This window comes from Mya arenaria, chromosome 15 (genome assembly GCF_026914265.1).
Source record: "Mya arenaria isolate MELC-2E11 chromosome 15, ASM2691426v1".
NCBI classification, from domain to species: Eukaryota; Metazoa; Mollusca; class Bivalvia; order Myida; family Myidae; genus Mya; species Mya arenaria.
In genome coordinates, this window is record NC_069136.1 from 57,915,015 (window position 1) to 57,929,686 (window position 14,672).

General features: G+C 33.3%; 1 protein-coding gene across 2 annotated transcripts; it reads left to right on the top strand.

The window, feature by feature from the left end:
• The first annotated feature begins 488 nt into the window (after positions 1 to 488).
• LOC128218687 (5-hydroxytryptamine receptor 2A-like) lies at positions 489 to 6,614 on the top strand. 2 transcript variants are annotated; one of them, XM_052926345.1, is made up of 3 exons: positions 489 to 514; positions 763 to 1,011; positions 5,329 to 6,614. In XM_052926345.1, the coding sequence occupies exons 2-3, from the start codon at positions 774 to 776 to the stop codon at positions 6,537 to 6,539; spliced, it is 1,449 nt and encodes a 482-aa protein (XP_052782305.1). In that variant the 5' UTR covers positions 489 to 514; positions 763 to 773; the 3' UTR covers positions 6,540 to 6,614. The 2 variants fall into 2 exon arrangements, with proteins under 2 accessions (XP_052782305.1, XP_052782304.1); XM_052926344.1 differs by lacking the exon at positions 489 to 514 and having other exon boundaries at positions 646 to 1,011.
• The last annotated feature ends 8,058 nt before the right edge of the window (positions 6,615 to 14,672 follow it).

Sequence of the window (14,672 nt, forward strand, 5' to 3'; positions counted from 1 at the left end):
GCGTCACAAGGTAGAGTGGCTGTATCTGGTCGTCGACTACTTGAGCGGGCTGATTGGAAACCACTCCAATAAGTATGGGGCAAAATTACATGCAGTCCTCATTAAGCGCTTATAGAAGCCGTCTCTGAAGAGACTTTTCTACGGATAAATTGCAATGGGCTGCTTTCATGAATAAGTGAAAAACTTGATACTTTATTAGGATTGAGCTTACTGCAATGGTTTGCCATTTACCTGATAATTATGTTTACATCGTTGGCTTGGAGCATTATCTGATACTCCACTTGGAATCGCACTAACGAGCGACCGCAATAGGAATATTGCATTGAAAGGTAGCTTTCATGACCAAAGTTGAAGATAGTTGTGTAGGATTTACTCTTTACCAGCGAAATAATTGTAGGAATTTTCATCTTTTATCGATACCAGCTGTTGCAAGGCAATAAGATCGAAGCATATGTTCAACTGACGACACATTATGTTTGCATGTGAAACCGGATTCAAGTTTACTCTAAAAACGGTAAAATCGTAGAATTTTATTAGTTTGGATACATAACTATTTCTTATTTCAACGTGCAATAGCTTCGCTACTTTACAATCGTCGCTTCAGTTTAATAATAAACCAAACAGCAAGTATGAAAATTTGTTAAGAAAAACAACTAGAAAATTATACACGCAATAATGGCTTACTTAGTTTTCATTGGATTATCAACATAACTGATTCACTCGACGCTCACTACATGGCCAACGTGGATACTCCTATTTCAGAGAGTGGAACAATGAACCTTACGTTATACGATCGGCTGCTACCACCCGGAGCGAGCTACAACTGGGGCGTGTTATTACTCGGGTTTGTCGTCGTGTTCGGGATTACCGGAAACGTGCTGGTGTGCCTCGCAATATCGTTGGAGAAGCGTCTGCAAACAGTGACCAATTACTTCCTGTTGTCTCTGGCCGTAACAGATCTGCTTGTATGCATTCTCGTCATGCCTATGAGCATATTGAACGAGTTCTTTGGTGGGTTAAACTGTTATTTATTTTTAGGTGGCTGATATTATATTATACGAATGGATGTTATATAATATACTATAACTTATATATATTAACAAAAAGACTAAAGACAAACATTATGGCTACGATATAATATACCAGAACTAATATGTATTAACAAATAGACTAAAGTCAAACATTATGGTTACTTAAAAACATACTAGAACTAATATGTATAATTAACAAATAGACTAAAGTCAAACATTATGGCTACTATATAATACACTTGAACTAATAATTATTAACAAATCAATTAAAGTCAAATAATATATTGTTTCAAATGTTCATATACAGAACTATTTTCTACAATTTATCAAACAAATATAAAACGTAGTATATACTAGCCTTCGATTAGTTTAACAAGTAATGCCAGTGCAGCATAAGACCTATGTTGCTCGACATAATGGTCGGTCCGTCGAATGGTCAGTTAAAATATCATATACTTGAAAGTAATGGTTATTACTTTTTGTACGAATGCTTTATTGTTTGATTGTACATTCTCCTTAACTTCAGACCATTCTTTAGCTATGCAAACTCACACAACACTTGGTAGTAAGATAATATGTTTACAGATGTTTGCGTTTATAGGATCCATTCAAAATTGCGTTCAATTTAGAAATTGTTGATATCTAATTATATCATATGAAATGTCCGAGTCACTTCATTTAATCTTTAATGATAAACTGAAAGTAAAGTCAATACTGAATAGAACACAATAAAACGCTGAACATGTTTTAATGGGAAATTATAAAAACTAAGTGCATTCTCTGTACGATTTGATGGCAGCATGTTTGTATTTATATGCTTAATGTTGAAACTAGTTATATTAATCCCAATTGAGAAGGCTTGCTTAAATAATCACTATCGAGTCTATGTCGTTCTGTATCCGGTTGGAAATGCTATGAGAAAGTACCCTTAGTGCTCACAATATTTTGGTTGAACGAAGACCTCGATGCTAATTTAAGACCTGAATTAAACCCTTTAACTAATGCGATGTAAATGTTCAAGACAACCTCCATATCTACTTCCATTTGATTGAAATTACAGAATTTGCTCTAATAGATTTGGGAATCTTATATAACCTCTCCAAGTTAGCGCATTTTTGCAAACAAAGTATTGTTTATTCTAGCTATACAGATGTTGCACTAATAGACACATTCGATAGTATAGTGACATACAATAGTATGTCAAGAAAATTCAACACTCATTTTGTGCAACAATGTGTGCACAAAACTTTCTCGTGCCACACTAACGTTGTTTGTCAAAAGTTTTCAACACCACATTGCAAAATGTTGTTATATAATACAATAGGAACAGTTATGTATTGGCAAAAACTCTCTCTATATATATATTATCAGCTCAGATGATAACATCTTCATTTTTTCACGCAAAACAACTTTGAAGCAGATTGAAACTAACTTACATGGCACATTGAATCAGGATGAACCCTCTTAAATAACGTATTAAAGCCGTTTGAATCTTACTTGCATAGACCATTGGATCAGACTGAACTCTCTTAAATAACATTTTGACTCCGATTGAATCGAACACACATAGATCATTGAATCAGACGGGGACTTATAAAATTACGCATTGAATCAGACTTTTTGTATAGCGTTTATAAGTAAAATATTATATAGAAAACACGTGTCATTTTACTACTGTATTATCTATTAAACAATTGCTTGGATCTTATCTAGACCCTGGATTAAACGGAAATACTTTGAAGAGTACTTGCCTTCTGGTTTTTGATGATGAATTCCACATAAAAAATATAATGTTGAATATGGCGTCATTTCATAACTAAGCTTTCAGTCCTTTGATTTTATTAAAAAAATGCAGATTCGTGTTGTTTTTCAAACCGTTTTTGGCTGGCTAGAAATGTTTCAGCGTGTCACTTTGTTTCAGCAAATCAGTAACTGTCAATTCATATATATATGTACTTCCTCATGCCCATAATTCACCAATTCCTTATTCAATACAATCAGGAACCCATTCCAAATTCCGTATTAGCACCCCTTTGCTATTTAACCTATATTGAAATAGTTAATGGAATAAAAAATGTAAGACAGATTGTTTCAGTCTGGTTTCCAACAACAACAAGAACATTAAGATATTTGCGTCTTCATTTACTGTGGTTTGAAATATCTCTTTTACAGAAACAAATGATCGCATTTACGGAAAGTAAAACTTAGTCTTTATGAGAAAATTGTAGTTGAAAACTTCTGAGGAATAACATAAAAGCAAATTCTGATAGAATGTGTCGGTACCAACTGCCACCTATTTTTGATATTTGTACAATAGCGATATTGTGTTTTCGAACATTTGTGTTGTAATGAGGTCATTACCACAGAGTTCTTCCGATAACTCCTGATAAGATTGAAAGTTTATGTTCATTAAAAAGAATAATGGTTATTCGGAAACAAATCATGAGATTCTGGTCAGTTAATTTGTTTTGATATAAACGGCATTTGTTTCTCATTCGTTTATAAGAAAACATGGTAACTAAACATAACATGTTTATTAACGTTGTTGATTGCTTTAAATGAAATTGAAGTAAGATAGCAAAGTGTAACGAATCGTTTGAGCCCTTATGGACGTGTTTCCCTTCTACGAAAACGATATATATTATTTAATTCATCTTTAAAATCAGGCCACAAATGTTTAATTGCATTTACGACTTAATATTCATGTCTTCACCAGAAGCAAGGAATATCATATATACTTATTTTAAATTTGAATTTAACTTTGAACTTAATTGTGATTTTCCATGCTGCGAGATATTACTGATGCCCGTAAATGGAATTGAATTTTACCTCAAATTCATGATGAAACTTAAAATAAAATGAATATATATATATTAGTATATTTCAACCTTTTTAATTTTCGCGATACTGTCATGTGATGAATCGTTGAAAGCTATATATCACGCCAAAAAATGTATTTCAACGGCAAAAATAGTGATAGTTCTGTTAACTTACCCGCGTTCATAACGGAACATGTCGTCATTTCTGTTTATCAGCTTAGATAAAATAAGTGACCGAAATATATATTGACGTATTTGAAATCATTAAGTTGAAACAGAACATATATTTTTATTATTTTTGTAACAAAATATTTTTAAAAGAGATTATGACAAAATATACTTTACTGAATCACATTTATAATGATATATATTTCGTTTTTATGAACCACATGAACGGATATTCAACTCGACTTTCTCTCGATATTTATCATTTGTTTTGGCCATAAAAGGAGATAATTTCCTCCTTGTTATCAGTTAGTACCTTTAGCATAGTTAAATACTTAATGAAAATGCATATCGGATTCTTAAAGATCGGAACATTTGTACTTGAACAAATAAATGACAACATTTACCTTTATCAGAAGCTTGGCAGTCATTCTTGTGAAAAATAATTGTTTTGTTAAAATTTCATGTATTTAAAAACCGGAAATAAAATTCAGTGATCAGATAAGTAATAAAACTATTCTAAAACAAGAACTGACGTCAAGATGGTATTCAAGAAAACTTATTTATATTATGGATTTTTAGACAAATACTGTTGCAAACATCATATTTAAAGGGCTGGCAATATTCATGTCAAACTTCAAGGAGGTTTGGCATGGGAATGCAACACATACACACACGCGCGCGCACACGCACACACACACACACACACACACACACACACACGTTTTAATATAATATAATATCATAAGGATTCAAACCCTAAACAAATCTGACACTATATGAATCTGTGTATCATGCCATGTCATACGAATTATATCTATTTGATGTTTTACCCAACTGATTTTGTAGTTGTGGTGTATTTTAGAGGTATATTTGTCCGATATACATATGTATCATAATATAATGACATTTGAATTAATGAACTGTTAGAAATTATTTGTTTAAGTAATGCGTCATCTAACAGATTGCTAATAATTGATAATTCAAAAATAGTTTGGCTAAACATATTCACAGAATAATCATATCAAGTGTCCCCGAGTTTACATCGATCGACCATTTTTCCATAAGCTTTAGTAGACATTGATCGCATTCGTCAATGGTATCTTTGGAGTATGTTAAATTCCTCGAGATAAGACATTGAACAATAACATTAGCTTACTCAATGTCCTTGCCAGCGAATGGTCAGCCCGAATTATTTTACAGTTATAAAAATACTATAAAGCGTTAACCATCGACACGTGTTTATGACATAATAACATTTTCAGCCCTGTGTCATTCAAACACATTAATTGTCTTTATAATTTATTTTTCAGGATACTGGCGCTTCACAGCACAAGCATGCAATGTTTACATTACCACTGACGTTTTGATGTGCACGTCATCAATTCTTCACCTATGCAGCATCTCCGTGCAGCGGTATCTTGCAATACGCTCACCATTAAAGACGAGAAACAAGTCTAAATCAGTAGTGGTGGCAAAGATCGGGGTAATCTGGGTGGCCGCTGTGGCTATATCTAGTCCTGTGACAGTTCTGGGAGCACTTGATCAATCAAATATATTTAACAATCATCAGTGTCTTTTGAACAACGACGGTTTTATAATATACGGATCGATTCTAGCCTTCTTCATTCCTCTGATAATCATGGTGATAACATATACGTTAACAGTGCGTCTTCTTCGAAAACAGTCAAAGCTTTGTGATCCAAACAGCCAAGACGCAAAAGAGGGAAAACCGATTATACGGAGGTGTAAGACTTCCGTCCGCCGCCACAATTCATTGTCGGATTGCAGGCTCGTTAATAAAGACTGTTATGAGCTATTTGAAAAAGAGAAGATAAATAATAATTCAAATCCTGGTCATATATACAAGCAAATACCAAGTATTATTCCACATTCTGTATCATGCGAGTCATTATACACTGCGAACGTTACAAGGAAAACATTCAATGTAAAAGAACCATCAAAGTCGTGTTTCTTAGATGTTCCACGGCTATATACTGTTAACAATTCCACAGAGACGTTAACTTCCAGTGATATTGATATATCGGAGGAAGAGGAGTCATTCTCGAAATTCCATGTGCATGATTGCTCGAGAAAATCTTCCTTGACCCGGACATTCATTGTGAAAGCCTCGAGTCTCTTGAGTCTCGCCAGATACAAACACGACAAAACCACCGTTAGAACTGAGCAAAAGGCGTCAAAAGTATTGGGACTTGTGTTTGTGATATTTGTGATGTTATGGTTACCGTTTTTTATAGTGAATATTATCCCAGCGCTTTGTGACGCATGCCCCGTTAACCCGACGCTGGTCTCGACATGCGCATGGCTTGGTTGGGCTTCTTCCACCATCAACCCAATTATCTACACCACGTTCAACAAAACCTTTAAGCGGGCCTTTATAAAACTCTTGACGTGTAAATACCATACGACTGCAGAGTCAACATGTCCTTTGTCCAAAGATGTTAGGAAATCCAATGTGATCATAAGAGAAAATTCCAGTGATAGAGAGTTGACTCTAGTATAATATTTGTTAATATATGACGGACAGCGTTACTTTAGACCCAATATCGTTGTATATACAGATTGCACAAAAACTTAAGCATTTGACAAGGCGTTGTTATTTTCAAATTATTTCTTTTTCTAAGGTTACCGATGAAAATAAATGTTAAAATATCATCATAATATATTTGGATATATCATTAGGTGCTAACAAGTAGATATGTTTAATTTTCTCTGTAGCAGTGGATACCATCCACATCAAGGAAGCTATTTGGGGTATTGCATGCTTGTTCTCGCTCTATTTATAAAACATTTATGCAGGTTTAGCACATACATAATACTGTTTTTAAACATGTTTTGTTATTTTAATGGGATTTCTGTATCTAGCATAAGAGAAGTTTTATATGCTGAAACCTATTTTAAGCAAAAAGCCTTACACCTTATAACATCGCAATGCTATTTCGCCGCATTAAAAAAAGTCCTGTTTCGATGAATTAAATAGTGTTGCTTCCGTGATCTGTTTTGTTTGAAAATGGATGCATTATATTTACGGTTTAATAGGTGAATACTATATAAATGAAGTAAATATTTACCGTTTCAAGCGAACATACGCATGACTCATTGTCAGCAATACACTGTGGTACCTAAACATATATCATTCATAATGTCTAGTCCAAGCCCTATGATTTGGGAGGTTATGTGTCGCTCATTAAGAGTCTGTCCTAAGATTATGATAGGCGAACATCTAATTGATGAATACAAAACTTGAAGAGCGGAATATTGAACCAGGTATTTTGGCTTTTGTTACCCACTGCATAACAAGTTACAATTACATTATTGTTTATTATCATTTAGACATAAAACATGATAATTTACAGTCATCAAAATTAGTCTTTTGGATGACCAAGCCCGCATACTAATACTACTGCTTGGAATTACATTGTTAACAAGCCCTCCTGTATAAAACCCAGAATTTGAGCAAGCCCAGAAATAATTTTACAAGAGAAGGGCTTGTGCTTATTTCGACCACTGTATTTATAATTCAATAATTATCCTAGGGTCACCTGTTATTGTGCTGATTTCAGTTATTTTTCATATACATGCCCGATTTATATATTAAATATTAATTATTAAATATAAGGAAATACAAACTAACCAAACTCTAAAGCATAATAATCAATAAGGCAATCATTGTTCGGGAAAAATAATGTAATTTTGCTGAAAGTCAGTACGAAGCAAATCCACATGAAAATAACGTCTATACAATTTTTTACTTTTTCGGATATCAAACATAAAAAAACCCAATTCTTTATAATCTTTCGTCATTTTTAAAGTGACACTCCTATTAAAGTGACATCCATTATGACTGATAAACCTTTAACTACTTACTAAATAATGCACTTACAGAAATTTTGAATTACTGATAACAAGATTTTAACCGTGTTTTTAATAGCAGAAAGCGCAAAAAATAAAATTTAATTGGTGATTTAATATGGTCTCATAAAGTAGAAATACCGTGATTTATGGTGATTTATTTCAAATTAAACTCGGTTTCCTTCATAAGAACCATTGTTTTCGATTATTTTTTTGAATAATAAAATAATATTATTAATTGTGGTAAATCTTATCTGGGAGTAAGAGTGCATCTTTAAAATCAATAAAAAAAAGAAGAAAATTTGCGGTTGCATCATTCTTAGATTTGTTATGTTCACGTAAACGTTTTATCATTCTGTACAAACCATATGCATAGATGAACAAGTAGCGCTAGTCAATAAATCTCAAATTTCGCACTCAAAACAAACCTCCGTCAGCAAATAAGCAGCATTAGATTCAGGTTGTCCGTAACAAATTGTGAAAAGAATATATTACTTTATCAATTTACAACTAAACCGCTAAAGAGAAAACTAGTAAATTGAAAACGTGTTCGTTTTTTATTGATATAATAATTAATTAATGACTGTTGGGACAGGTGTGCGTTGATTAGAACAGAAGAAAAAAAACAGAACAGAAACTTTATTCGACTTAAGCATAAAAAAGCTTATCGCCACATCAATATGTATAGAAACAAAAAATGTGACAGTTATGACATAAGTTATATTAATAGATAAGTTATTAGTTTTTCATAAATATTGTAAAAATGTGTATAATAATAACAATAATTTTATCAATATTCAGGTAAAATATGGATTATTTGATATATAGATATACATCTCTCTCTCTCTCTCTCTCTCTCTCTCTCTCTCTCTCTCTCTATATATATATATATATATATATATATATATATATGATGTATACTGATTCACGGTTAATTAATACAACAACAAGGTTCATGCTGAGTGTTACCTACACTTTTGTGTCTGACTGTGTAAGAATAATTATAAAAAGAACACAATAAAAATATCTTGTTTCACTGGATGCAGTTTTAGGAAGGACTTAAGCATTCTAACATGTCTTTCAATAAACAAAGGGAAGCTGCCCAACTCTCCGTACAGAGCCAAAGATTTGGTAGACTACCTCGCATTTAATGCTCATTTACAGAACTTCATGTGGACTCTTTCTACCACGTCGGAATTTATATACCTCCAGACTTCCGAATCATATTTAAGAACTGATAATACGTATGCGCCAAACATATTAAGCATTATATATATATATATATATATATTGAAATATAAATATTACGAACTAGCGCCATCAATGAGTGGAGAAATCTCAACCCCTTTCCATCTTAAGTTTTTGAAGCTTGCAAAAATGAACCAGCACTAGTAAATACAATTTCTATATAATTGAAAGAGCTAACAATGTCCACTTTTTTGTCATCACAAAACCATTTATCACTCATCCCCCAGTCTTCCAGTTGATGAGGAAAGGGCTGATTAAAACCTCCTGTGAAGTTGTATACTTGTGAGCTCGGTTACATTGACTGGCCTAGGTGTTAATCCCATTACGTATTAATAACGCTATCTAAATGCGTGTTTGGTATAATTATATTTGTTGTTTGCACGGTTGTGTCCCTCGTTCATCGTTGTTAGGGCCATTGCCTGATGCCTCTTAATATGAATTATTTATGAATTGTTGACTACCGGACCGTTCCCTGTAGTTTTTGTTGTATTTGTATATAATTAGGTGTTTGGAGCAATTCAAACAGTGGTACTGTACAGCGAACACATTCCAACAAAGCACTTACAACATCATCGTGCTGGAGTGTTCATTACACCTCGTTTTACTTCTGATATTTAGCTTTAAATGCAAAGGCGTTAGTTATAAGCTGTCTCAGAATAAATGATAGTTTGTACTAATAATTCTAACTTAGGATTGTGTGCACGAAGAACAAATGAATATATTATCATGCGTGAATTGATTGGTGAATGATTGGTATTGATTCAGATAACTAGAATCATTTGTAATGCACTCTTCCTTTACTAGGTTGTTGTGCATTTTTTTAGTACGGCATTCTAAAAACCAAAGAAAGTGTTTATGCACTGAATATGTAAAACCCCCTGTAAATTTATATTTCAATTCCGATCAAAGGCGGTCCCATACAATTTTTGATAAACTTTATATAGTACATATGAAATGTGTTGTTTGTGGAGTTTGCGTTGATGGTCGCTGTGTCGGGTTTGCGAATGGATGTTTTTTGTTCTATGTCATTGGCGTTGACCATGTGTTATTGAACGGGGATGATGTTTTATCATTTAAGTTTCGACTACTGATATTATTTCTGTAGTTTTTCACATACATATTGATGTCTAGGAATGAATATTTAGAGGCAAAGACATAAATGACAACTATTTAGAAAATTTGAAGCGAGTGGTTGCTAGTTATTGATCATTGAAGAATAATTCGGTGAAACTATCTGAGCAATAATTATATTCTTCGCGTGACATTAGTGTTTACTCGATATTACATTGATCAATGAACGCAACCGACCATTATTCCACAATAATTTGTCGCTATTAATGAAGTCGTCCAGTTTCATAGAGGCTGGAAAGATCGCAATAATCATGGAAGCTGCCTTGGTAATATGTAGTCCTGTGACGGTTCTAAGAGCGTTTAATCAATCAAATGTATTGAAAACTATCGGTATTGTTTAAAAACGTATGGCTGTATTAAATACGGATCGATTCTTTCAATATACATTTAGCTAATAATGATTGTGAAAACATACTCGTTGACAGAACGTTTTATTCATATGGTATTACAATGAAACATTTGTGATCCCAACGGCCAAGATGCAAGCGAGTGAGGTGTAGGACTTCTTTCCACCGTCACCATTTCTATGTCGAATGGCATACAGAAAAGGGACTGTTGTGAGATATAAAAAAAGAGGACAAATAACGACACAAAAAATCTGGGTCATATTTTAATGTCAAAACAATGTACTAAAAACATTTGATGTAAATTAATAGATATATTTCTTTGATTTTGCACAATTGTATACAGTAGACAAGAAAACATACACTTTATCTGACCTGAATTTACCTGAGGTTGCAGACATGCGATATTGCTCGTCATTAGCCATTTTAAGCGTGTCGGAATGCGGTGAAAAATCGTCCCTGAAGAGCATCATGACCGGACATTCATTGTGAAAGAATCGAGTCTCTCGAGTATTGCGATGGACATTCAAGTAAACCATTGTTAGGCCCGAACAAAAAGCGTCAAAATTAGTCGGCCTGTTGTTTTTGTTGCTATTGTGATAACCTTTTTCATAGTTGGCATTGTTCCTACGATGTGTCTATGCTAAGTTAAGTGCACTGAGTTCTCGTAGTGTGTATGGGTTTATTTGGACATTTCCTTTCATCATTCCAACGTCTTAATCATACTTACATTCAAGGGATCATTTGGAATACTTTTAACAAGAAACTGTCAGAGTCAACATATCCTATGAGATTTAAGGCCATTAAATAATACCTTAAGAGAAACATCTAGTGATAGATCTTTGACTTTATAAATTGTTGTTGTTTTTAAACTGATATTAACGTCACTGAATGGACAAACAGGCACCAAAATTCATTTAACGTTTACAATTGTAAACATACGAATATCTCTTTGCACCGGACAATTTCTGTAAAAACTGTGCATAAACAATTAGTAAATCTGGGACAATCGTTATTTTAAAGTGGTATTTTACTCTCATATTGGCGTGAAGACTTAATTCATTATGGATTACTTTACTTAAAAATACCTTAACTTGATTAAAACCAGCAGTCTTAATATAGTAGCAATGGCTGTTTAACTGGTTAATTTTCCAGCATTTTGCTTAATTAAAGTCTACCTGGTTTTCGAGTTACGGTTGGTCAATTAATTAGCCAAGTTCTATACCAACAGTGCATATTTTGTATCTCAAAGTAAAAGGCTTTAACAATACCACGGCATTGCCGTTAACAGAATCGAGAGAAGCTTAATGAACATAGATAGTTACGATTTAAATACAGTGGCCTGTCAAGAGACCTAAATAACACTGCAGATATCGAGTTGATTCATCAGTAAGTAATAACGTTTTGCTACTGGGCTTGTTTCTGTAGCTTTTCGCATAAATATTCAATGCGTTTTGCACAACGATTTCAATTTTATGTTTACGACATTATTCGTTTTTTTTCTTGAATTTGTATCATTTGGTGTCTAGCCCCTTTAATTATTGCTGTTGTGCATTAATGGCACCTAACATGTTGTAGATACGTCACGTGAACGATTTTAATCCTGATAAAAAGGGTTATTGTTTGATAGACGAATTGTGTTATCGATTGCCATTTCTAATGAATAGTGCAGTGCAGAACACAGGATTAATGTGCACGCTCGTAAACATTTGGTACTTAGATCATTAAAAATCATTATATTGTTGCGGTTCAGTTGAGTAATGTAGACATTTTGCTTTAAGAATTTCAAATGAGTGGTTCAAATCAACCAGCAGGAAATAATGAATAATGAACTTAATACAAACCAAACTATTAAAATGGATCCTGACTTTTATGTCTAGAAGTCATTATACTGAAGTCCCAACAAAGTACATAATACATATTTCATTACACGACCAGAGACATAAGTCCTTCGTTATCAATATATTTATCAGTATACTCCGGAGATTTTCACTCTACAATTATAAAATTATAATATGGAGTTAGTATAGTACGGATAAAATAAGACAAGCTATCGTTGAATAGTCGAACATGTTTCGATGACATGAAAGAAGTTCAATTTATTTAGACTCACCCGTCAATACATACACTATAAGCTATTTTGTCTTAATACAAAGCTGACATTTAATTTCCTTTATTTGGCAACTGGAAATGATTAACGCATTTGAATCTCAATGATTTGAATTCCATAGAATATTAAGACAAAATGTACAGACATATAACGCAAAAAAACGTTAAAATATCCGTTGTATCAAGTTTGTTAAAAGTTGCTTGAAAACGGTCAAGACGAGCAATGTAAAACAATAGTGGGTGCAGCTATCAACTTAATAAACATGTGATAAATAAATATCGTCTGAACCTTGCATGAAGTGAAGTACTCGACTCACGCCTCTGAATTACATTATTTGTTCGATTAGAGTACTTTACTAACGGTTCATTTGTTTAATTTAAATTATATTTTGATTCCAATGTCGACTCGACATATATTCCAACTCTGTGTATTCAATCTCATATACAGAAGAGCAGATTTGACGGGTTTTTTATGTTGACATGAACACGGTAATTATTTGTTTTCTTATCAACCGTCTTGGCGTCGACCTTTGTAAAACAATCGTGTTATTGCTTACCTGATGACTCTTGCCATTTTGATAGGTATCATTATATAAATTATTATTTCTGGCAAGAAAACTAGAATCATATTAAAAATGAACATTGTAGTAATCAACTCAATAAACATGAAGTAATGGTGTCTGAACCTTGCATGGCTCTATTGTTCTGGTGAGGTGAACTAGACTGACGCTTCTGAATCATGTTATATATTATGTCGGTAGGAGCACTTATATAACGGTTCTTTGAATTCACTAGGTCTGTATTGTGATACACGAAATAATTAAATTCCTTTGATGTACCTTATGCACTTAATGCGACAGCTGGAGGTAAATAACACTTTTATTGTGACATTTGGTGTATAAACCTTTTTGAAAAAGTGCTAGAATGGCAGATTTATTCCACGCCAACTCAAGCAAATAAATAATAGAGCATCTATGACCTGCTGTTTGATGTTGACATGGATACGATCCAGCAATCTTGCGGTTGCCTTTGTTTAACGGCCGTGTTATTGCTCACCTGATGACTCTTGTCATTTTGATACACATCATGATATCAATAATTGGTTCTGGCAGCATACCAGAATCACTATTAGAGTATTAATTGTTGAAAATATTTTAAGTTACGGGGTTAGTAGGTGACCCGATATGGGATATATTGGGCAAAGGAAACCATATTGGGCGAGAGCGAATAAGGTTTCCTTTGCCCAATATATCCCATATAATACATCGACAACCTGTTTACATGTTTAAATATTTCATTCATTCATCGGAATATTCATTGGAATCAGAAAATAGACGCCATTTTGGAACGATATAAATTCGGTGACCCGATATGGAAAAATATGGGGTCACCTCGTGACCATTCCTTGACCAATGGCGTTGCGTCATTTATGTTGAAGGCTTGATATATTTGTTTTATTTCAATGTCAAAATTTTGAAGGGGATAAAGCATGTTATCATATATTTTATAAACACATCATAACTCTATACGCAGTACATATCGAACAATACGGTAGTCCGTATTCAACTCCAATACGTCCGTATTATACTCTGTTAATGTCAGGTTTTAACAACTTCTACTCTGAGAGATTGACATGAAAAGAAAATAGTTATAAATTCAAATGACATGTATTAATAAATAAGATGTCGCCTAATCGAAAGTGTCGTATTCGACTGTTGTAGATATAAGCAGATTTTGCCATCAGAACCGTTCGAATGGAATACAACCGTCTAAATCAAAACACAATACCTAAAACCCGGTTATATCCTCCTCCAATGATTTGTGTTATCCTGAACTCATGCTGTTCCAGATTTGAGGGACCTGATTTCAAATTTTACGATTTATTGTTCATATAATTTTATTAAACATGTGGAATCCCAGTATGATTTTACAGGCCTAGTCTAAGGAATGTT